At 34.0% G+C, this 23481-nt stretch overlaps 1 protein-coding gene across 1 annotated transcript; it reads right to left on the bottom strand.

Annotated features, from left to right (window-relative positions):
- Window positions 1–205: 205 nt before the first annotated feature.
- LOC114258490 (tetrahydroberberine oxidase-like) lies at window positions 206–2087 on the bottom strand. The gene has a single exon (XM_028198441.2). The coding sequence runs from the start codon at window positions 2051–2053 to the stop codon at window positions 446–448; it is 1608 nt and encodes a 535-aa protein (XP_028054242.2). The 5' UTR covers window positions 2054–2087; the 3' UTR covers window positions 206–445.
- Between the last annotated feature and the right edge of the window lie 21394 nt (window positions 2088–23481).

Genomic DNA, 23481 nt, shown 5'->3' with positions numbered 1-23481 from the left:
TTTGGTGATTTTTTGTGATAATTTTCAAACTGTACCTGAAAATTAACAATTAGTGACTTTTGTTAATGGTGTTTGATGAAAATTGCCATTAATTCTCATAGGACCTATTAGATAATAAGTCCACTTATTACTTTCTTCTATGAATCATATCTCAAATCCAAAATCTAAACACAACTAAACAAATGAAATCATATTACACTACTCATTCTATAAATGCAATTCAAGCTATTAAACTTTATTGGACATGAACCACTACATTTATTGAAAAAAAAAATCATAAAAAAATAATCCCACACGTAGTCACAAACTAAAGTATATGGTATAGATTATAAATCTGACCCACGCACTTCATTTTCTGCTTACTCTTTGGAATACTTTTTATGACTCATAATTATTTAGGCCAACATAATAAAATGTAAATCATACTTCCTTTGCCCAAGATTCCCTAATCACCATTCTTCCTCCATGTGGATGGAATGCTTTGTTCATGCCTAAAGAAATTGCTAGGATCAACCTTGCTCTTGACTTGCACCAATCTATCGAAATTGTTGTCGAAATATTTGGAGCCCCAAATGCTTGCTTGTGCATAGCTTGTGTTTCCCAATTTGTTGTTCACTCCCACATCAAGATCTCTATAGTTCATATATGCAGCTCTTGGAAACTTTGAAACATAGGGAGCCATGTAACTATAATGCCTTCTAATCCAATTTATATGCCTTCTGGAAGCTTCTTCTCCCTCTTCTTGCCAAGTTACCAAGTGTTGGATTTTGTAAATATTCCCAGCCCTATGTGGGAAAGGAATTGAAGACTCTGAAATATCATCCATTTTCCCACCATATGGGCTAAAGATCATCTGAGCCGTCTCTGCCTCTTCTTCATAAAAGTTTTTCCAAATCTTCTCCCACCCGGTCACTGGAATGGGCTCCTTCACATAGTCTGATTTTGCTTTGAAATATGACACAGATGTTTGAGTCCTATTCAACAAGACTTCAAGGGGTTCTCCATTGGTAAAACCATGGAAATAGAGGATCGATTTGATCCAGCTCATTTCAGTGCAGTCTTGTTTTGTCAATCCCAACTCAGGAAAGCTTTCTTGCATCAATGGGATGAGCTTGTCAACTCCACCAAGGTACAAAGACTGGAATGTAGCCTGGATTGTTTTTTTCTTCCCATCTTGGCTTGAATTCACTCTCCTTACGAAGACTCTAATGAATAATTCATGAGGGAACTTGTGGGCAATGTATTGCCACTTATGAACAAGATTGGTTGCATTTTGCTCTAAAGTCCTGTCAAGTGTGAAAACAGTGACAGTTGATGGAACAACCACCAACTTTACTTTCCATGATAGAATGACTCCAAAACTAGCCCCTCCACCTCCTCTAATAGCCCAAAAAAGGTCTTCACCCATGGATTTTCTGTCAAGAATGTTGCCATTAACATCGATAATGCGAGCATCGATGACATTATCAGCAGCAAGGCCATACTTTCGCAACAACGCGCCATACCCTCCCCCACTAAAGTGTCCACCAACCCCAACAGTAGGGCAAACACTGGCAGGAAAAGCTAGGGTTTTACTTTTCTCAGCAATTCTATAATAAAGTTCCCCAATACGCGCGCCAGATTCAACCCAAGCAGTGTTGTTTTCAGCATTGATAGTGATGGACCGGAGGTTTATAAGATCAACAATGACAAAAGGGACCTCAGAAACATAAGAAAGACCCTCATAGTCATGGCCACCACTTCTAACCCGAATTTGCATTCCATGATTTTTGGAACAATAGATAGTTGCTTGGATTTGCGATTCATGCAATGGTGTGATAATGACTAGAGGTTTTGGTGTTGATGGTTCTGCGAATCTCAAATTTTGTATTGAGAATTGCAAGATAGATAAATATGAAGAGTTGTTTGGAGTGTAAATTAGTTTTGAGATTGAGGTTGTGTTTGGAGAATGAAGGGAAAGACATTGGAGAAAATCTTCATGAGTATGAGCCCATGAAGTTGAAAAAAGAAGAACAAAAACAAGAGAAAGCAACAAGGTGGTGGTAGTCTTCATCTTTGTTGTTTTCTAGAGTTAGTGCATAATAAGAGGATACAAGTTTTGCTATTTATAGTTAGCTAGTTGCCATGAAAACTAAGATAATGTGAACCCTGGATTCTTCATCTTTATTGTTTTAGAATTTTGTGCCATATATATGACTATTCTAACCACTGCCTCATGGCTTTCCTTATCAAATTAGGCCGCATAAAATTCCTAGCTAGCCAAATACGAAGCAACCTTCTTGCATGGCATTTGACATTTGAAATTTGACCAATATTACAATAGTTGTTCTTGGCATGCATTTGAGAATTAAAATTAAATAATATGTGATCCAAATTTTGCCTCAAAGTATCAATGTATAATTCAAATTCATTCTATGCATAGACCTTACAAAATGCTAATTAATCTCAATCACAATTTTCAATTCTAGATGAAATGCTTGACAAATATCCTGAGTGAATAACTTTATTGATTGAAATTTGACCAATAGTACAACAGATTTTTTATGATAAGAAATCTTATACATCTTCCCCCCCCCCCCCAAAAAAAAAAACCCAAAAAATCAATATGTTGCGTAAGCATTTTGGCTTTGTTACAAAAGTTAGGAAATTTAAAAAATTTTAAAAAATGAAATTTGACCAATATTAAACATTTTATTTTATTTTATTTTTTGGATTTTTTTTTCCTGGAAAGAAAAGAGAGATGGAGAGTAACGGCTTTATTACCTTTGAATACTCAATAGAGGATTATTGTGTTTTCAGATAATTATTACTAACATATCACCCGTGCTATCCACAGATTATATTTACAATTATCTATATATGTGAATTGTAATTTTTAAATATATTTTTTTAAATTATATTAAAATTTAATATTTTGATAATAATCATATGTGTTGAACTTTTCAAGGAATTAAATGTCTTTTTTTTTATTATATTAAATTAAAGTTTAATATTTTGATAATAATCATATGTGTTGGACTTTTCAAGAATTTTTTTTTATACTTGTTCTTAATGCATTATAGTGTTATTATGAGGGATAATAATTATATGTGTTGGATTTCAAAAAATTTTTTTTATGTTTGTTCTTAATGCATTAAAGTGTTATTATGAGGGTAAGACTTAGGAGTTAAGATTTTTATGTTTTTATGCTATATATGTTTTTTATGCTAACATTTTTTTAAAAAAAATAAAAAAATCAAGAAATTTAGATTGAGAAATTAGAGCTCTCATAAAATTTGGAATTAAAAATCTACTTTTACTTAATATATAGTATAGATAAACTAATAGCTAATAATGACAAAGTGGAAGTCAGAAACAACCATGTGCCAGCTTTCAAATAATCATTTTTTTTTTAATTTATTAAAATTGTTTATGTTTTTTTCAAAAACTATCTTAAATAGTTTGATACAAACACTCAAATCAAACTAAATTAAAAAAAAAAAAAATTATATAAATAGCCCCAAACAACACCATTTGTTGGAGAATTATGAAATAGTATGCGGCAGCGGAGGCAAACAGGGTCAGGGGTCACTTGTCTCCTTGGGTTTTGAAATAAATTTTTTTTTTTAAGACGTAAGGAAAATATTTTAAATAAGAAAATTATAAAATATTGTTTACAGTGAAATGTGAATGGTATTTTTACAGTGAATTTTGAAAAATGCTATGGACTCCAAATGAAATACTAAATTTTTTATCAAACTTCTCACATGGGTATGAGACCTACACAAATCACATGTGTGTGGGTCTCACACCCATGTGAGAGGTTTGGTAAAAATTTAGTAATTTATTTGAGGTCCCTAGTATAATTCTTGAATTTTTCTAAAATTTTCTATAAAAAATTACTTTATCACTACATAATTTATTTTGAAACTTATATCCATGACTCTTTTTTTTTTAATTATTCATGATATATTAATTACAAATAATATATATATATATATATATTTCTTGAACTCAATCGTAAAAATTTATGTGAAATATATTTATAAATTTTTTTAATATTATAATTAATAAATACTCTTTTAATTTAATATCATAACTCCGATACTCAATGTATGTATAACATTGTGGAGTCCTCCACAGTAATCTTATATATACTAATTGATTAATTTGTTCTTAAATTTTCTTGGTAAAACGAGTACTTTATGAGTAAGTTGGCCTCGTTTGGTAGAGCTGTGGGAAAGTGATTATAACTTATAGCCTAACCGCTTATAACTTATAACTGTGAACATAACCTGATTTTTTACTTATAAATTAAGCTTCGCCTCCTCCACTCAAAAAATAAGTTGATTTTTTACTTACAAAAAGTTATAAGCTGTATTATTAAGCTGAACCAAACACATCAAAATAGCTTAAATTAAGCTAAAAGCTAAAATAAACTGAAAATAAGCTCTACCAACTAGGCCGTTGTCATATATCAATTGAAGATTATTGATTAGTCAATAGTCATGGTTATTGACATTTCACATCCCATATATGAACAATTTTGTCAATGTTTTTTGATAAGAGGCTGGCTTTTCTTTCGTTTGTGATTAGATTGGAGGGTATTGTTAGGTTCGTAAAAGTCCACCATGGGTCTCGTTTTGATAATATGAACCGTTCAATGTGTAAAACTCGTTAAGTACTACATATTTATAAAAAAATCACGTTGATTGAAAAAAAGCCCAGTTTTATTAATAAATGCTACTATTCTTCATCTTATCCATTTTTTTTTCCACCTTTAAATAATAAATAAGTGCAATAGACATCTTGTCCATATTGTCATCATTTTTCAGCCATGCAATATTATATCAATTTTTATGAAAATATAGAACTACTATTTGATTAGTATCATCGAAAATATTATATTAACAGAAGTCAAATATTAATTAACAACTTTACCCATCTTATACTTGTCAAAAATGCTTTAAAAAAATGTTCCAAAACATTAGGCATGTTACTGTAGTAATTCATGTACTTCTAATTGTGATAATTTTACTCTTTAATTTTGTATTTTAATTCAAATCCGTCCAAATCCTAACTAACCATCATGAGAATTTTTAATGAAAAATGGTCGCTTGCTCCTCATTTTAATCTAAAATTATATGGGGTCTGTTTGACTATTTTGAATAAGGTGCCCTGAAGCTAAACTATAAAGAGATAAAACGGATTTTGTCTTAATTTTTTTTAAGTTCTTTTTTAATAAAATAATTAATAAATATTTATTTTGGATGAACCAAGACATAAAAACCATGGCACATGCATACCTTCTTTTAGGACTTAGGATATTAATATTGAGATTATGAGTTTAAACTTGGGATTATAATTCTCTCCATTCCAAAGTTATAATAGAAGATGTCTACTGCATTACCCAAGGGTTTGTAATGATTCTTTTTAAATTTAAAATATTGATAAATTCTTATTATTATTTTATAACTCTTATATAATGTAGTGGATATCCTCCATTACAACTATGTAATGGAGAGAATCTTAGTCCTTAAACTTGAGAGGGTAATTATGTTGGGTTAAACATTATTGAAATGATAGGTTTGTATCAATCAACACTTCTCATTAGGGGTGCTAGCCAGGGCTGGCTCTAAGTTTTCAGGAGCCTAAAGCGAAACCAAAAAAGCGTCCTATATTCATAAAATAATAATAATAATAATAATAAAACACCATGTGTGGTATCACTGTCGACGATTGATACTAAAATAGATATCAAAATATATTCATTATAGAGTACCCCTCCAAAAAAAAAACCCTAAGGTATTGTTCAAATTAACAAAACAAATTAATTGATCAACAAATCTAATTAATGAAATATTCTAGCAGTGTGAAGCAAACAAATCTACTTGTTTCTTACGATCAAAATATTTATCAAGTGCTCCTGATTGAGATTGATTTAATTGTCCTACTTTTAGATTCTTCTTTCTCTTTTCATCTCTAGAACTATACTTCCAAGAAAACATGACTATAATTACAATTCAATCCACAAATCACAATCTACTGATTATCTCATATCTGATAGAAAATAAATTATAAACAAAATAATTTAATGAAACAAAATTAGGATAAAAAAATTAGGAGAAAATTATTTATTCCACTGAAAACTGATAAATAAAGAAATTAAAAAAAATAGGACAAATTTATTATTCTGCTAAAATCTGATAAAGAAATAAAGAAAGTAGAAAAACATTAGGACAAATTTATTTATTCCATTAAAATTTGATGAGAGAGAGAGGGGGACTTACTATGAGAGAGAGAGAGAGAGAGAGAGAGAGAGAGAGAGTGAGTTGCCACCATTGATAATTTCTGATCAATTTCTGCTGCTGCTCAGCTTTACTTATGTTTGGTATGCTTCCTTTCCTTTGTCACTTTGAGAGAGAGAGAGAGAGAGAGAGAGAGAGAGATTGAGAGCTTGGATGTATTATTCTTCTTCCTAGGCCACCAACACTTTTTTGTAGATATCTTAATTTTAATTGAGCCAAATCACACTTATATATAAATATGGTCTAACAGAATATTTTGGGCCATATTTAAATTTGTAATATACTATGACACTTATTAAATTTGGGGCCCCTATTTGGACCAATTTTTTGGGGTCTAAGGCACAGGCCTCAATGGCCTTAGCCTGGATAGTGGTGCTCGAGGATCGGAGGGCCTCTCATCTGTCGTTCGTTCGAACTTAGGCAAATTGAGAAAAATCAATCTACATCCATCCGCTTAGTTAGCGGATACAAATTGAGCAAGCCATATAGATTGGCAGATGGATGCGAAACAATTAAGCAGTTTGGGCCTTAGAGTTTGGGGCATTTTTTCGATTTGCTTTCCAATAATTCTCTTTACTATTTTGGGCCTTATTTGGTACGAATTTTTTTATTCTTCATTTCTTATAATAAAAATAAAAATTCAACTTTCATTTTTCATAATTAAATAGCTAATGTAATTACTAAATAAAAGGTATTTTTTTAACACAAAAAACGTAACATTATTTTCTTAAGGGTGTTGGCAGATTGGGTTAGGTTAGGTAGCCTCTCATCAACCATCTGTCCGAGCTTAGGCGGATTGAGAGAAATACACCCGCATTGATTCATTTGGACCATTGAAACCATCCATTTTTTGACGGACTAATTCAGGTCATTCGATTTTAACAGGTGGATGAATGCTTGCCCAACCATACTTCTCATACCCCATCTTGTATAATCTAAACTAGGCAATACTTTCTCCACTTTTTATTTTTTATCAATGAAATTTTTTTACTAATGAAAATATGGACAGGAAAAGCAGAAGAAGGGCCAAGGCACCCAAGCCATATTGCGCTAAGAACTTTACCAAAAAGACAAGTTGGCAAAGACGTCAACAGATAAAACCACAACAACAAAAACCATCAAGGCAAAGTTCAAAAATCAAAAACAAAACAACAGAGCAGAGCAACCAAAAATCAAACCCGTACTATCTCATAAATAACCGCAAAGTTGATAACGGTGACCAGGGACGAATCCAGGATTATGAGTTTGGGGGGGCCCAAGTACGTTTTGTTAGAAATGGTTTGAAAAAATTCAGGATAAACCAGAATTTTTTTCCAACTTTGGTCTATTTTTTAGGTGGGCCCCATGCGTCGATTTTCGCGGGCCAAAGTGGTAACGCGTTCTATGCCGCGTTGTGATTTACGTGGTATATTTGGTTGCTCAAAACCATTACCGAGTGAATGGAAAATTGAAGCCAAAGTATGGTCTATGAAAATAGAGTTTTGGTAGAAAATCCTTAAAGGTTTGAATAAGGCTTGTCCCACATTGATTTGGTGGGAAGTTTTGAATAGGTTTATAAGGCATGGGTGTGGTACTTAGGGTGTGCCCCAAGGGGTACCCAAGTGTTTTAGAGAGGGAGGTTATGGGAAAAATGGGCTAGACTCATTGGACCCAAAAATCACAACACACGCGTGCTACCGCCGCCGTCCGTCCCGTTCGGCTGGGCTTCGGCGCGGGTGCGTGGTGTGAGGTTGAGTTAGGCTTGTCCAGCCCAATACCTATCTTTTTGGGCCAAAAACATTTGAATTTAATTTTATTTTTTGGTGAACAGGTTTCAACCTGTCCAAACAGTGCCTATCTATTTAAATTGAACAGGTTTTGCACCTGTTTAATTCAAAACTAACAGCCACAATTTTGTCTATAAATAGACTAGCCCCCCCATTTGGATTAGTACTCCAATTTTCGTACTCCATCTTCTGCTATAAATCTCTGCATTTTGCTGCATTCATTTTCTTGTAAGAAAGAGTGTAAACACTTAGTGTGTTCTCGTAAGGCAAACAATTTGTAGTGCTGCTATTGTTTGTAGTTGATCATTTCATCCTGGGAGATAGACGTCCACATTTTGAAAGCACCGTAGAGAGGACGAATTTGTCTTAAGGACACAGTGTCAAACACTGGACTTGATTAGATTATTAATTCGAATAAATTAATCAAGTAAGTTGTTTAATTTATTATTCTGTTTTATTTGTTTATTTAAATCAGATTTTAATTTTGTTTTGGTAACAAAATAAAATCTGTTTTTATTCATTTATTTTTATTTCGAGTTTGATTTTTGTAATCAAACAAATTCTCTCATTTCCTTTATTTCTTTATATTCTGGCTGTTGTTTAGTACACAACAGAATTTAATCTATTTAAATACAGTGAAGATTATCTAACAATCTTAAGACAAAATCATTTTTGGTATCTTCATTGTATTTAATTTTCTGTGATTTCATAAAGACATATTCTGGTTGGAAAAATAAATACTGATTTATGCTATTTGACAGATAGTAGTAGTATATTGTCTCTTTTCTTTGACAACTAGTAATAATATACTGGTGTTATTAACAATTGCAGAATATTAATTTGTGTTATAGAAAATTATTGTGGTATTTTATTTTTCTAGTTTAAGTAACAAGGAAAATAAAATTATTTTGTGTAATAATTTATTTTCTAGTTTTAGTAACTAGAAAATTAATTCGTGTTTTAATTTTTTCTGATTTTTGTAATTAGAGATTATGGCTACTGCAACTGAAACAGCAACTGGAAGTGGTACGTCGATTGTTACACTAACACCGGTCCCTGTCCAGAACCATGTTCATGTACCAATAAATCATGGAGAAAAATGGAAAAAATTTAATGGTACTGAGTTTAAGAGATGGCAGCAGAAGATGCTGTTCTATCTTACAACTCTTAGTTTGGCCCGGTTTCTCCATGAAGAGGCTCCAGCACTTAAAGAGGGTGAAAGTGATCGGCAAGTTGTTGCCGCTGTAGATGCTTGGAAACATTCAGATTTCCTGTGCAGAAACTAAATCCTCAATGGCCTTGACAACATGCTGTATAATGTTTACAGTCCTCTGAAGTCAGCAAAAGAATTGCGGGATTCTTTGGAGAAGAAATACAAGACAGAGGATGCCGGCACGAAGAAATTTGTTATCGAAAAATTTCTGGACTTTGTTATGATAGACTCCCAAACGGTAATTTCTCAAGTTCAAAGTTTTCAGATAATTTTGCATGATATTCATTCAGAAGGTATGTCTCTTAGCGAGTCTTTCCAAGTCGCTGCTTTAGTGGAAAAATTACCACCGGCTTGGAAAGATTTCAAAATTTTTTTAAAATATAAACGCAAAGAGATGACCATGGATGAATTAATTGTAAGATTGAGAATTGAGGATGATAACTGAAAGGCTGAAAAGAGGAATGAAAAAAATCCTATTGAGTCCAAGGCTAATGCGATTGAACAAGTTCATAGACCACATAACAAAAAGAGGAAGTTTACTGGAGATGGTCCTAAACAAGGCGATAACAACAAGAAATTTAAAGGAAAATGTTATAACTGTGGCAAAATTGGACATCTAGCTTCTGACTGTCGTCGCCCTAAGAAGGATCATGGAAGTACAAGCAAGAAGAATACCAATCAGGCCAATGTAACTGAATTAGATTACATCTCTGATGAAGTGAATGACATCAACCTCTCTGCTGTGGTGTCTGAGGCTAACTTGGTTGGAAATCCCAAGGAGTGATGGGTTAACACTGGAGCAACTCGTCATATTTGTGCGGACAAGAAAATGTTCACTACCTACAATGAGGTTGCAAATGGTGAACAACTTTTCATGGGAAATTCTTCTACTTCTACTGTGGCTGGACAAGGGAAAATGATCTTGAAGATGACATCAGGGAAAAAACTGACCCTCAACAACGTACTGCATGTACCTGGCATCTGGAAGAATTTAGTTTCTGGTTCTTTGTTAAGTAAAAATGGTTTTAGGCTTGTTTTTTAGTCTGATAAATTTGTATTAACAAAGAGTAGTATGTATGTTGGTAAGGGATACACGAGTGATGGTCTCTTCAAACTAAATGTAATGACAGTTGTACCAAAAGTTGCTATGAATGAGAATAACACATCTTTTGCTTATATTCTTGAGTCGAATTTATGGCATGGTAGATTAGGACATGTGAAGTTTGATGCTTTGGTTTAGATTAGGACATCGTAGATTAATTGGTGTAGATTATATACCAAAGTTTAAAATTAATCCTAATCATAAATGTGAAGTTTGTGTAGAAGCGAAACTAACTAAGGTTCCATTTAAATCGGTTGAAAGGAAAACCGAACCTCTAGAATTAATTCATACTGATGTATGTGATCTAAAATTTGTTCAAACTAGTGGAGGCAAAAAGTATTTCATAACATTTATCGATGATTGCACAAGATATTATTATGTTTATTTACTTAGAAGTAAAGATGAAACCTTAGAAATGTTTAAACTCTACAAAATAGAAGTTGAAAATCAACTTGGTAAAACCATTAAAATGGTTAGAAGTGATAGGGGTGGTGAATATGATGCACTATTAAATGAATTTTGTGCACAACATGTCATTATTTATCAAACTACAGCCCCTTATTCTCCATAGTGAAATGGAATTGCCGAAAGGAAGAATAGAACCCTAAAAGAAATAATGAATGCCATGTTACTAAGTTCAGGCTTACCACAGAACTTGTGGGGGGAAGCAATATTGTCAGCTAATTATGTTCTTAACAGAATACCCTATAAGAAAACTAACAGCACTCCTTATGAATTGTGGAAAAGTCGACCGCCTTCCTTCAAATACTTAAAAGTATGGGGGTGTTTGGCAAAAGTTGAAGTTCCTGTTCCTAAAAAGACTAAGATTGGACTAAAAACAGTAGATTGTGTGTTTATTGGTTATGCTCAGAGTAGTAGTGCATATCGGTTTCTGACTTATAAATTAGAAATACCTAATATAAATGTGAACACTATTACAGAGTCAAAGAATGCTGTGTTTTTTGAACATGTCTTTCCTTACAAGAAAGGACAGGAATTAAGTTCACTGAAAAGAACTTATGATTGTACACAAAGTCAAGAGATTAATGACAATCAAACACAAGAGACTAGTAATGGTCTCGACCAACAGGATTTAACTGATGATGAACCAAGACGAAGTAAGAGAGCGAGAATATCAAAATCTTTGGTCCAGATTTTCTGACATACCTGTTAGAAAATGAACCTCAAAGCTTTAAGGCAGCAATGACATGTCCTGAAGCACCTTTGTGGAAAGAGACTATTAATAATGAAATTGAATCTATTATGCAAAATCATACTTGGGAATTCGTGGATCTTCCACCAGGTTCTAAACCTCTTGGATATAAATGGATATTCAAGAGAAAAATGAAAGCAGATGGTTCAATTGATAAGTATAAAGCAAGACTTGTAGTTAAAGGTTACAGACAAAAGGTGGGTCTGGACTATTTTGACACATATTTCCATGTGACAAGAATAACATCTATTCGCATGCTTATTGCTATAGCAGCGTTGTTTAATTTAGAAATACATCAAATGGATGTTAAGACAGCTTTCTTAAACGGTGATATAAATGAAGAGATCTATATGGAGCAACCCGAAGGGTTTGTAGCATCAGGGCAAGAAAAGAAAGTTTGTCGGCTTGTAAAATCCCTTTATGGATTAAAACAAGCAACTAAGCAATGGCATGAAAAATTTGATCATGCAATGCTTACTAATGAGTTTAAGATAAACGAATGTGACAAATGCGTCTATATTAAAAACACTGACCAATGATATGTCATAGTTTGTCTTTATATGGATGACATGCTTATCATTGGAAAGCAGTCAAAACATGATCAAATCAACTAAGCAAATGCTTAACAAAAGATTTGATATGAAAGATATGGGGGCCGCAGATGTTATATTAGGAATGAAAATTACTAAAATATCTGACGGATATGCATTATCTCAATCTCATTATATTGAGGAAATTCTTGATAAATTTATTAAGGATGATTTGAATATAACTAGAACACCTGTAGACATCAGTCTTTATTTATAAAAAAATAAAGGTGATGTAGTGTCTCAGTTAAAACACTCCGAATCATTGGAAGCCTAATGTACCTAATGAATTGTACTCGCCCTGATATAGCTTATGCTATCAGTAAATTGAGTAGGTACACTAGTAACCCCGGAGAAGACTATTGGAAAGCGATCATTCAGGTTCTTAAATATCTAAGATTCACCCGTGATCATGGTTTAAACTTTACTCAATATCTAGCAGTACTTGAAGGTTATTGTGATGCAAATTGGATATCGGATACTAAAGATTCAAAATCCACAAGTGGATATGTCTTTACTCTGGGAGGCGCTGTTGTTTCTTGGAAATCCACGAAACAAACATGCATCGCACGATCCACAATTGAATCCGAGTTCATTGCTTTAGACAAAGTAGGAGAAGAAGCAGAATGACTTCGTCACTTCTTAGAAGACATTCCAATGTGGCCAAAACTTGTGCCAGCTATTTGCATTCATTGTGATAGTCAATCTGCAATAGGCAGGGCACATAATCATATATATAATGGTAAGTCACGACATATTCGCCGTCGACATAATACCGTAAGGCAATTGTTGTCAAACGGAATAATCTCAATAGATTATATAAAATCTAGAGAGAATATTGCGGATTCGTTAACCAAAGGTTTGACAAAAGAGCTAGTGTATAGTTCATCGAAGGGGATGAGATTAAAGCCTATTATATAAGAGTCGTCATAATGGTAACCCAACGTATATGACTGGAGATCCCAAGAACTAAGTTCAAAGGAACAACTAAGTTATGTATGGCTCGTCAGAAATCACCAAGGGATTAAGAGTCCCTACCCATTCCTGTGGTGAGAGTGATATCTGTAGCATATGTTGTCTGCAAGGGCATAAGGATAAACTTTGCTTTTAATGATTACTTATATCTTGATTAAGGCATAAAATTAAGACGAGTATAAGGAGATACTCACAATAAAAATCACCTATATGAATGTTAAACTGGGGTCGGTTCTATGAGAATGAAGAGGTTAAATTCTCTAAAAACACTCATGAAAACCAGGAGCGTTCAAGACCAAAATGAACACAACAGTGAGAACCGCGATGTGTTAGAAGATATTTTGTGTAAAATCTATTGTCTTGGCTTACACAAACGGCTGAACAATTCAAGGCATCACGTCCATTGGTTAGCTAGTAAGTCCGATAGGTTATCATTAGGGAAGGTTCATGGCCGAAAGCTACCTATCTTGATGCAAGATATTTTCGACTTATACTCTTTCGATAAAGTTTGCATATTGTTGCATTTCCGTTGTCATCAAATTCCATTCATGTGGGGGATTGTTGGAAATGGTTTGGAAAAATTCTGGGTAAACCAGAATTTTTTTCGAACTTTGGTGTATTTTTTAGGTGGGCCCCAATGCGTCGGTTTTCGTGAGTCAAAGTGGTAACGCGTTCTATGCCGCGTTGTGATTCACGTGGTATATTTGGTTGTTCAAAACCATTACCGAGTGAATGGAAAATTGAAGCCAAAGTATACTCCATGGAAATGGAGTTTTGGTGAAAAATCCTTAAAGGTTTGAATAAGGCTTGTCCCACATTAATTTGGTGAGAAGTTTTGAATGGGTTTATAAGGCATGGGTTTGGTACTTGGGGTGTGCCCCAAGGCGTACCCAAGTGTTTTAGAGAGGGAGGTTATGGGCAAAATGGGCTAGACTCATTGGACCCAAAAATCACCGCAAAAATCACCGCACACGCGCGTGCGTGCCGCCGCCGTCTGTCCGGTCGATCGGGGCGGCGGGCTAGGCTGGGCTGGGCCTGGGCTTGGCCGCGGGTGCGTGGTGTGAGGTTAGGTTGGACTTGTCCGGCCCAATACCTATCTTTTTTGGGCCAAAAATATTTGAATTTAATTTTATTTTTTGGTAAAATAAAATCCATAATTCAAAAATAAACTGGTCCGGTTTTTTCTGTACACCCAAACAGGTCCCTTCCGTTTTTTGAACCCAACAGATTTAAATATGTTTAAATTCAAAACCAAACAGGTTTCAACCTGTCCAAACAGTGCCTATCTGTTTAAATTGAACAGGTTTTGCACCTGTTTAATTCAAAACTAACAGCCACAATTTTGCCTATAAATAGACTAGCCCCCCATTTGGATTAGTACTCCAATTTTCGTACTCCATTTTCTGCTATAAATCTCTGTATTTTGCTGCATTGATTTTCTTGTAAAAAAGAGTGTAAACACTTAGTGTGTTCGTAAGGAAAACAATTTGTAGTGCTGCTATTGTTTGTAGTTGATCATTTCATCATGGGAGATAGACGTCCACATTCTGAAAGCACCGTGGAGAGGACGAATCTGTCTTAAGGATACAGTGTCAAACACTGGGCTTGATCAGATTATTAATTCGAATAAATTAATCAAGTAAGTTGTTTAATTTATTATTCTGTTTTATTTGTTTATTTAAATCAGATTTTAATTTTGTTTTGGTAACAAAATAAAATCTGTTTTTATTCTTTTTTTTTTTATTTCGAGTTTGATTTTTGTAATCAAACAAATTCTCTCATTTCCTTTATTTCTTTATATTCTGGTTGTTATTTAGTACACAACAGAATTTAATCTGTTTAAATACAGTGAAGATTATCTAACACGTTTAACCTCTAACCAATAAAATTTGAAGTTCAATACCAATTTCTACTAACATGAAAAAAAATCAATAATGTTATGATAAAATATTGAACTATATATTCCTTGTCAACATAGTTGAGTACCAAAAGATCATCATACAATTGAGAATATTTTTTTGCCCAAATTTACTTATAAAAAGTCGTAACTATTTCTACATGCATTTATTTACTAAAATTAGGCATATTCAATTGAGCTCGACGCTCTTTCATAATATCAAAAGCATGAATGATAGAGCCTACATCAAACCCGCGAGCAATGTCTTTTTCAATGTACGTAATCAAATAACTAGCCAGAAAACCATCTTCCATCCGATTCCTAAAAGTCATAAAATATATGGCAGCGCAAAATAACATTTAGATTTTTATCCAAATTGTTAGAGGAAATCAACAAATCATAACCTAAAAGTCTATTCAATTATCAAGAAATCACACAATACAATACCTACCAATTACACTAAATCATAGTATTAAAAAAAAAATTCACAATATTTAGTTAACAATTGTACCAATAACAATTATTAGATATTCATCGCAACTCCTGGCTTCTCCACCTTATGCCAGCCTTTCTGCCACAATTTCACCCAAAAAAACAACCAGCTTTTATTGGCCCCACATTGTCATTAAATTATTATTTATTTTTAAAAAAAATTCAAAATCAATTGCTAACCCAGATAATGTTAGAGGTGGTGGGTTCTGATGTGTGTGTTGAAAGAGTGTATGTGTATTTATTTTTTCGATTAACATAGTAAAATAAAAGAGTGTTTGGAGAGAGGAGTGAAATCTATTGACAGTGGGGGTGTAATTGTGGGTCATGTGATGTAGGAAGTTGGGGATTTGGGTTGTCAAGTTTGGGATACCAAAACTGAAACTTGGGTTGAAGATTTCTAGTTGTCTGCAGGCTTATGGGTGACCAATAACAACCAGTAACAAATTGATAGATGGTGGATACGTAATTTAAGCCATTGCTATCATTGGAAAATCTCTCTTGTTGTTACTATATTGAATATGAGGAAAATAAGGGTGTAAAGATGTCAAAACTTGTACTGTTTTTTATATGGCAAAGATGTCAAATTTCTCTACATTTTCTCTAATTGTGATGATTGATTGTGAATTTCTCTGGCTGAAGAGAATTTCTCTGGTTTGAACTCAGAGAAATTTCAATTTTCTCTAGTTTGAGCCCAGAGAAATTCTCTGTTCAAATTTCTCTGGTAGGTCTTTCGTTGTTCAAATTTCTTTAATATTGGATTTTCTCTGCTTTAGCGATTTTTTCAACAAAATTGAAATTTCTCTAGAGAGAAACAGAGAATTTCACTAGGTTTGAAATCTAGTTTCAACTCCAAATTGATTGTTCTTATTGCATTTATGGTTCTGTCTTTGAATTTTCTCTGCATTAGTGGTTTTTTCAACAAAATTGAAATTGTTCTCTCTGGAGCCAATGTGTGAACCATAGAACACATTTTGCTTGAGGTTTATAATTTTCAACCAGAAAAGATTGTGAGGGGGAATTTCTCTGGGTTGGAAAGGGAGATTTTCTCTTATTTGAGTGATTTTCTTTGGGGTGGAGGTGAGATTTTCTTTAGGTTGATGTGAATTTCTGTGAGATTTTCTTTGTAAATTTTGTTCAAGTTGGAGTTTCAAAAATTAACAATTTTGTTCAAGTTAGGAGATGATGAGAGTGGTGATTGTTTACTAAAAGATTCTAAGGGCTTATGTAGATTATATGTGAATTTTCTATGGATTTAGTTACTGTGTGAATTTTCTCTAGATTTGGCTATTATGTGAATTTTCTTTGGATTTAGTCACTGTGTGAATTTTTTCTGGAAAACTCGGGATGTGTTGGTTTCTTTTTGATATTTGGTTGCTTTAGTTTCTCTATTAATTTGTTTACTTGCTCAGATATTGGAAGGGAAAAAAATTTGAAAAATGTGATTTTGAATGGATTTTCTCTGGTTTGATAATGATTAGGTATATATTGATCTTGAGGTCCCTTTTTGATCAATTTTATCTGGTAGAGTCAAAACACAAATTTCTCTGGAGAGAAAATTTCTAGGAGGTCTAGAGAAATCTCCGGGAAATACAGAGAAAATCTCTGGAAGTCCAGAGAAATTCTCTGGGTCGAATTTTCTCTAGATTGATGTTGAGGGACCTTAGACATTATAACAATATTAGGTGTCCTTTATGTTATAAAATTTTAATATCAGGGACCTTAAAAAAAAAATCCTTAAAATTATGTATTAAAAATGATACTTAATTTTATATATTAAATATTTGTTAATGGCTTTGTATGGGAAGAAGGATTGGGTTAAGTTTGGGGCTATTTTAGTCACAAAAAGATAAAATAGACTTTTTAACTTAATAAGACAAAATATTACATCAAACCCATAATCATTACATTATTTCTCTCACAAAAAATAAAAAAAATTCTTCCTAAATACAACTTTTTAATCCCAAATTAAAAAATTAAAAAGTTAAAAAGCTAAACCATTAATGAACCTAGAATTAGCACACCTTCTTTCTCTCCTCTCCTTCTCTTGCTCTCTCTCTCCAAAATTAACCTCTCTACAATTAGCAAACAAGTTAACACTCTCACTGGAGGCAACAAATACAAAAAGATTATTTTAGAAATTGTTTTACTTTGGTGATTTAAAAATTAACTATTTTAATTATTCTTTAATTTTAATAAAAAAATGCATAAAAAGATAAAAATATATAATAATTTATAATAATTTTTAAACTAAAAATTTAATTCTCCAAATGGAGCCGTAGCTCGTTCAAGATATAACAGGAGATCATTATATATTAGCAATGCTAGGTGGCCACAAATTCTGTGGTTAAAATGGCTCAAAACACCCAAAACAACGTCGTTTTAGATGCAAAACGACGCAAAACGACATCGTTTGACAGTTTCGGACCATTTGAGTCACAGAATTTGTGACCACCAAACATTTTTCATTATATATTTACATCATTTAGAATAAAATAAATAAAAGAGTTGGTGGTGGGGGTGGTGGCGAGTGGTGGTGGCGCGGATGGGTGACGGTGGCGGGTGGCGGGTGGTAGCGAGTGGATGGTGGTGGTGGTGGTGGTGGTGGGGGGGGTGGTGGTAGATGGTGGTGGGGGGTAAGTAGCGGGTGGTGATGGTGAGTGATGGTGGCGGGTGGTGGGTGGTAGCGAGTGGGTAGTGATGGTGGTGGTGGTGGTGGCGGTTGGTGGGTGGTGGTGGCAAGTGTGTGGCGGATGGCGAGTGGTGGTGGGTGGTGGTGGCAAGTGCGTGGCGGATAGCAGGTGGTGGTGGTGAGTGGGTAAGTGATGGTGGCGGGTGGTGGGTGGTAGCGAGTGGTGGGTGGTGGTGGCTGGTGAGTGACAAGTGATGGGTGGTGGGTGGTAGCGAGTGGATGGTGATGGTGGTGGTGGTGGTGGTGGGTGGTGGTGGGTGGTGGTGGCCGGTAGGTGGCGGATGGTGATGGTGGGTGGGTGGGTGATGGTGGCGGATGGTAGCGAGTGGGTGGTGGTGGTGGTGGTAGTGACGAGTGGTGGTGGCAAGGGGGTGGCGGATGGCGGGTGGTGGTGGGTGGTGGATTGTGGTGGCAGGTGGGTGGCAAGTGGCTGGTGGTGGTGGGTGGTGGCAGGTGGGTAGTGAGTGATGGTGGCGGGCGGTGGATGGCAGGTGGGTAATGGTGGTGGTGGTGGTGGCGACGGCAGCGGTGAGAGGTGGGTGGTGGTAACGAATGGGTGGCAGGTGGGTGGTAGGTGGTGGTTGGTAGGTGGGTGGTGGTGGTGGGTGGTGGCTGGTGAGTGGTGGTGACAGGTGATGGTGGGGGGTGGGTGGTGGTGGCGGAGGACGGTGGTGGAAAATGGTGGCGGGTAGTGGCTAGTGTTGGGTGGTAAAAAAAAAAAACTGAAAACTGAAAACGGAAACACATTTTTTGGCCAAATTTATAAATTGAGACCACTGATTTATAAATCAAAAATTTACCAAGTAAGTTTTTATTTGAGTTTTTTAAATTTTTGTAAATATAAACAGAAAACTGAAAACGTAAGTGTTATCAAACGGCACCATAGATTGCATTAAAAGTGTTTATGTTGACATTTGAACCACACATACTACTATTAGGGTAGTTTGGGAATTAACTTTCTGGTACTTTAAACTCAAAAATTAATCACAATTCTTGCATTTAAAAATTCCTTTAAAAAACTGAAGAGAAATGCTAAAAATTCACGCTTTAAGACCTACAAATGCACCTACAATGATATAACAAATGAGTTGGGTCTTACCATTAAATGTTTAACAAATCAAAATTGGCACCTATTATACCACGAAAAATGTTTAAAACTCACAAAAAAGTCTTACAATTTGACCGACAATGATATAGCATGATATGTGCAAACTTTTGATTTGATACACATTTAATGATATATGGCCCCAACTTCTTTACTTATGGATCTAAAATTATGGGTTTCTAAGAGTTATTTTATATTACATCATTGTGAATCAAATTATAAGAATTTTTTGCGGGTCTCAAACATTTTATAAAAAGATAATCCAGCAAAGTGACCCGTTTAGGCCCAATATCTAACCCGAAGTTTTAAAGGGTACTAACGGGCTGGTCTTATTGATTAGACTTATTTATCTATAGGTTTTGCTTCTTTTTTAATTATCAATATCTATAAAATATCATCAACTGATGTCATCCAACACATCAACCGTAACATTACTGTCATGACCGCTAGGGGTGTGCATAATACCGCCGAAACCGCCGAAACCGCCAAAACTGCACTGAACTGCACTGCCAAGGCAAATTCGTAATTATTTGTCAATCGAACCGCCAGTTTTTGGTAAGAAAAATGGCAAATTCTAGTGACACTTTTATCAATCCGCTGGTTTCTATTTTTCTTCCAAACCGCACCGACCCGCACCGCTATTAAATCATGTTTTATAGGATTCTAAAAATTCTTTTTTACTTAAGTTTGCTTGTTGTTCTATACCTTAGAATATAGTATTACATTACTGCTCGAGGGGAATTTTATGTATTGTATTTCATCATTGTAGCTTCCACAGATGCTTGTAATGAACTGATGGCATAGTCGTTGATATTATCATTTTGTTGCTACATTTGCTGCATCAGAAGAAAGCGTCGCAAGATGCTTAACATCACGATATCTCTCGTCTTTTTTTTATTCTTTGATTTAAGTTTTGTAATTTGAATTATATTTTTTATAAACTGCCAATCCGCCCGAACCGCCAAGGCAAATCTGTCATTATTTGCCAACCGAACCGCCGGTTTTTGATAAGAAAAATGGCAAATTCTAGTGACACTTTTATCAATTCGCCACCCGCCATACGGTTTCTATTTTTCTCTCAAACCGCACCGACCCGCACCGCGCACACCCCTAATGACCGCTACTACCAACAATTACCTCCGGTCACCGGCGACAACCTCTGACCTTTAGCGGCTACCTTCGATCTCTAGTGGCCACCTCCGGCCGCCATTTTTTACTACTGGCAATTACTTCTAACTTCAGGCAACTTTCGATAATATTTTTCTGACCATTTTTCAACAAAAACAAATGTTCATCTCCACTACATTACTATTCCCACTACCTCTTTAATTCTAGTAGCAATGGAAGAGAGAGAGAGAGAGAGAGAGAGAGGGGGGGAAAAGTAAGGCTGTGTTTGGTAGATCTTTCCAAATATGATTCCACAATATGATTTGAGTGCTCTGTTTGTTTACAATTTTAAAAATTGATTCCACACCCACTTTTCAAAACACGTCTATCCGGTCATCCTTTCGGACGTCTGACCGGTTGACCGAAACAGTGTTCGTGTTTTTTTTTTTGGCACCTGTTATTTTTATATTTTAAATAAAAAATATTTTGGAGATTTTTTAAATTTTTTTTATGAACTTTAAATAAATTTTGGATTGTGGATTTGGTTATGAGTTGTAAATTTTTGAATCAAATATCATATGTCACATCACTTAATTCAAATCCAATTCAAAACTCTTTCCAAAACTCATAACCAAACAAATTTTCATACTCAAATCATAATTTCAAAACTCATAAATACAAAATACAACTTTATTTTCAAATCATAATTCTAAAGTTCTACCAAACGCAACCTAAAGTTTTACTAGAAAATAGTTTTCATTAGTCTTCACAATCATAGATCAATACAAAATCAACAAAAGAATTGAAGATACATTCAGTGATAATTTTCACTAAACATATTAGTAATAAATTTATCACTGAGTGATTTGTAAAAAATTACAGACGCCAATTCACTCCTTCACATTCACACTTACGGTCACTTACTCACAAGACACTCATATCCTACATACTCAAAGATTGATAAATTTACCATTGAAAAATAAATTAGCAGCAGATATGATTTAAAAATAAAGACAAAGAAAGGGAGAAGGGATAAGATCTAAAAAAACACTTTTAGTTAGAGTTATTTGGAGTCGATTTTACCATTGAAAAACTTTTTTTCTTTTTTTTTGAACAGGACCATTGAAACAAATAGATTGGTATAGATTTAGAACTAGATTGGTGAATCAACCATGGTAGAGTGGAGATCAGAGATTTAGAGTGTAGATCGGTGATGGTGGAGATGGTTTGTGAATAGTGGTAGTAGATTGGCGATGATGAAGTGCAAATCATTGGTGGTGGTAGTGAATGGCAAGTGGAACATAACGGTGAGGGTGGTGGGTAGACGATGACAGTGGTAGTGACTAGTGGACGACGATGGTGGCGCCGGCGATGATAACAATGGTGGTGGGAGTATAAGGCTCTTGGAAAAATATTGTAAAGAGAGAAGATAAGAGGGTGGTGAGAAAAAAAGAATATTAGAATTTATTGGTGAATACAAAAGATATGTAGGAACTATAAGTAATGAAGTTCATTAAATGAGACTGGACAGTAATTATCTTAGGTTTTTAAACAATATATATTTAGAAAAATGAGTCAGACCCCCTTTGTGGAGGACTCCCACAACCCCGTTATTGATCTACACCATTCATGATGTGTGGGGCCCACTCATATATAAGTTGAACCGTTCAATGTATAGAATTCGTTGAGTACTACATGCTTGTAAAAAATTACGTTAATCGAAAAAAAGCCAGTTATATTAATAAATGCTACTATTCTTCATCTTATCCATTTTTTTTCCACCTTTAAATAATAAATAAGTGCAATAAACATCTTGTCCATATTGTCATCATTTTTCAGCCATGCAATATTATATCAATTTTTATGAAAATATAGAACTACTATTTGATTAGCATCATCGAAAATATTATATTAACAGAAGTCAAATATTAATCCAAAACATTAGGAATATTAATCCAAAACATTAGGAATATTATATCATCCAAAACATTAGGAATATTACTGTAGTAATCCATGTACTTCTAATTGTGATAATTTTACTCTTTTTGTATTTTAATTCAAATCCGTCCAAATCCTAACTAACCATCAAGAGAATTTTTAATGAAAAATGGTCACATGCTCCTCATTTTAATCTAAAATTATATGGGGTCTGTTTGACTATTTTGAATAAGGTGCCCTGAAGCTAAACTATAAAGAGGTAAAACGGATTTTGTCTTAATTTTTTTTAAGTTCTTTTTTAATAAAATAATTAATAAATATTTATTTTGGATGAACCAAGACATAAAAACCATGGCACATGCATACCTTATTTTAATACTCAGGATATTAATATTGAGATTATGAGTTTAAACCGGGGATTATAATTCTCCCCATTCCAAAGTTATAATAGAAGATGTCTACTGCATGATCCAAGGGTTTGTAATGATTCTTTTTAAATTTAAAATATTGATAAATTCTTATTATTATTTTATAACTCTTATATGATGTAGTGGACATCCTCCATTACAACTATGTAATGGAGAGGATCTTAGTCCTTAAGCTTGAGAGGGTAATTATGTTGGGTTAAACATTATTGAAATGATAGGTTTGTATCAATCAAAACTTCTCATTAGGGGTGCTAGCCAGGGCTGGCTCTAAGTTTTCAGGGGCTTAAAGCGAAACCAAAAAAGCGGCCTATATTCATAAAATAATAATAATAAAAAAAAAACCCCATGTTTGGTATCACTGTCGACGATTGATACTAAAATAGATATCAAAATGTATTCATTGTAGAGTACCCCAACAAAAAAAAAAAAAAAAAAAACCTTAAGGTATTGTTCAAATTAACAAAACAAATTAATTGATCAACAAATCTAATTAATGAAATGTTCTAGCAGTGTGAAGCAAACAAATCTACTTGTTTCTTACGATCAAAATATTTATCAAGTGCTCCTGATTGAGATTGATTTAATTGTCCTACTTTTAGATTCTTCTTTCTCTTTTCATCTCTAGAACTATACTTCCAAGGAAACATGACTATAATCACAATTTAATCCACAAATCACAATC

This window comes from Camellia sinensis, chromosome 9 (assembly GCF_055761805.1).
Source record: "Camellia sinensis isolate YWXY chromosome 9, ASM5576180v1, whole genome shotgun sequence".
Lineage (NCBI taxonomy): Eukaryota > Viridiplantae > Streptophyta > Magnoliopsida > Ericales > Theaceae > Camellia > Camellia sinensis.
The sequence above is the reverse complement of the archived record's forward strand: the minus strand, read 5'-3'. Positions and strand labels throughout refer to the sequence as shown.

Excerpts from the sequence above, each read along its gene's own strand:
- LOC114258490 (XM_028198441.2), bottom strand. The coding sequence starts at position 2,053 with ATGAAGACTACCACCACCTTGTTGCTTTCTCTTGTTTTTGTTCTTCTT.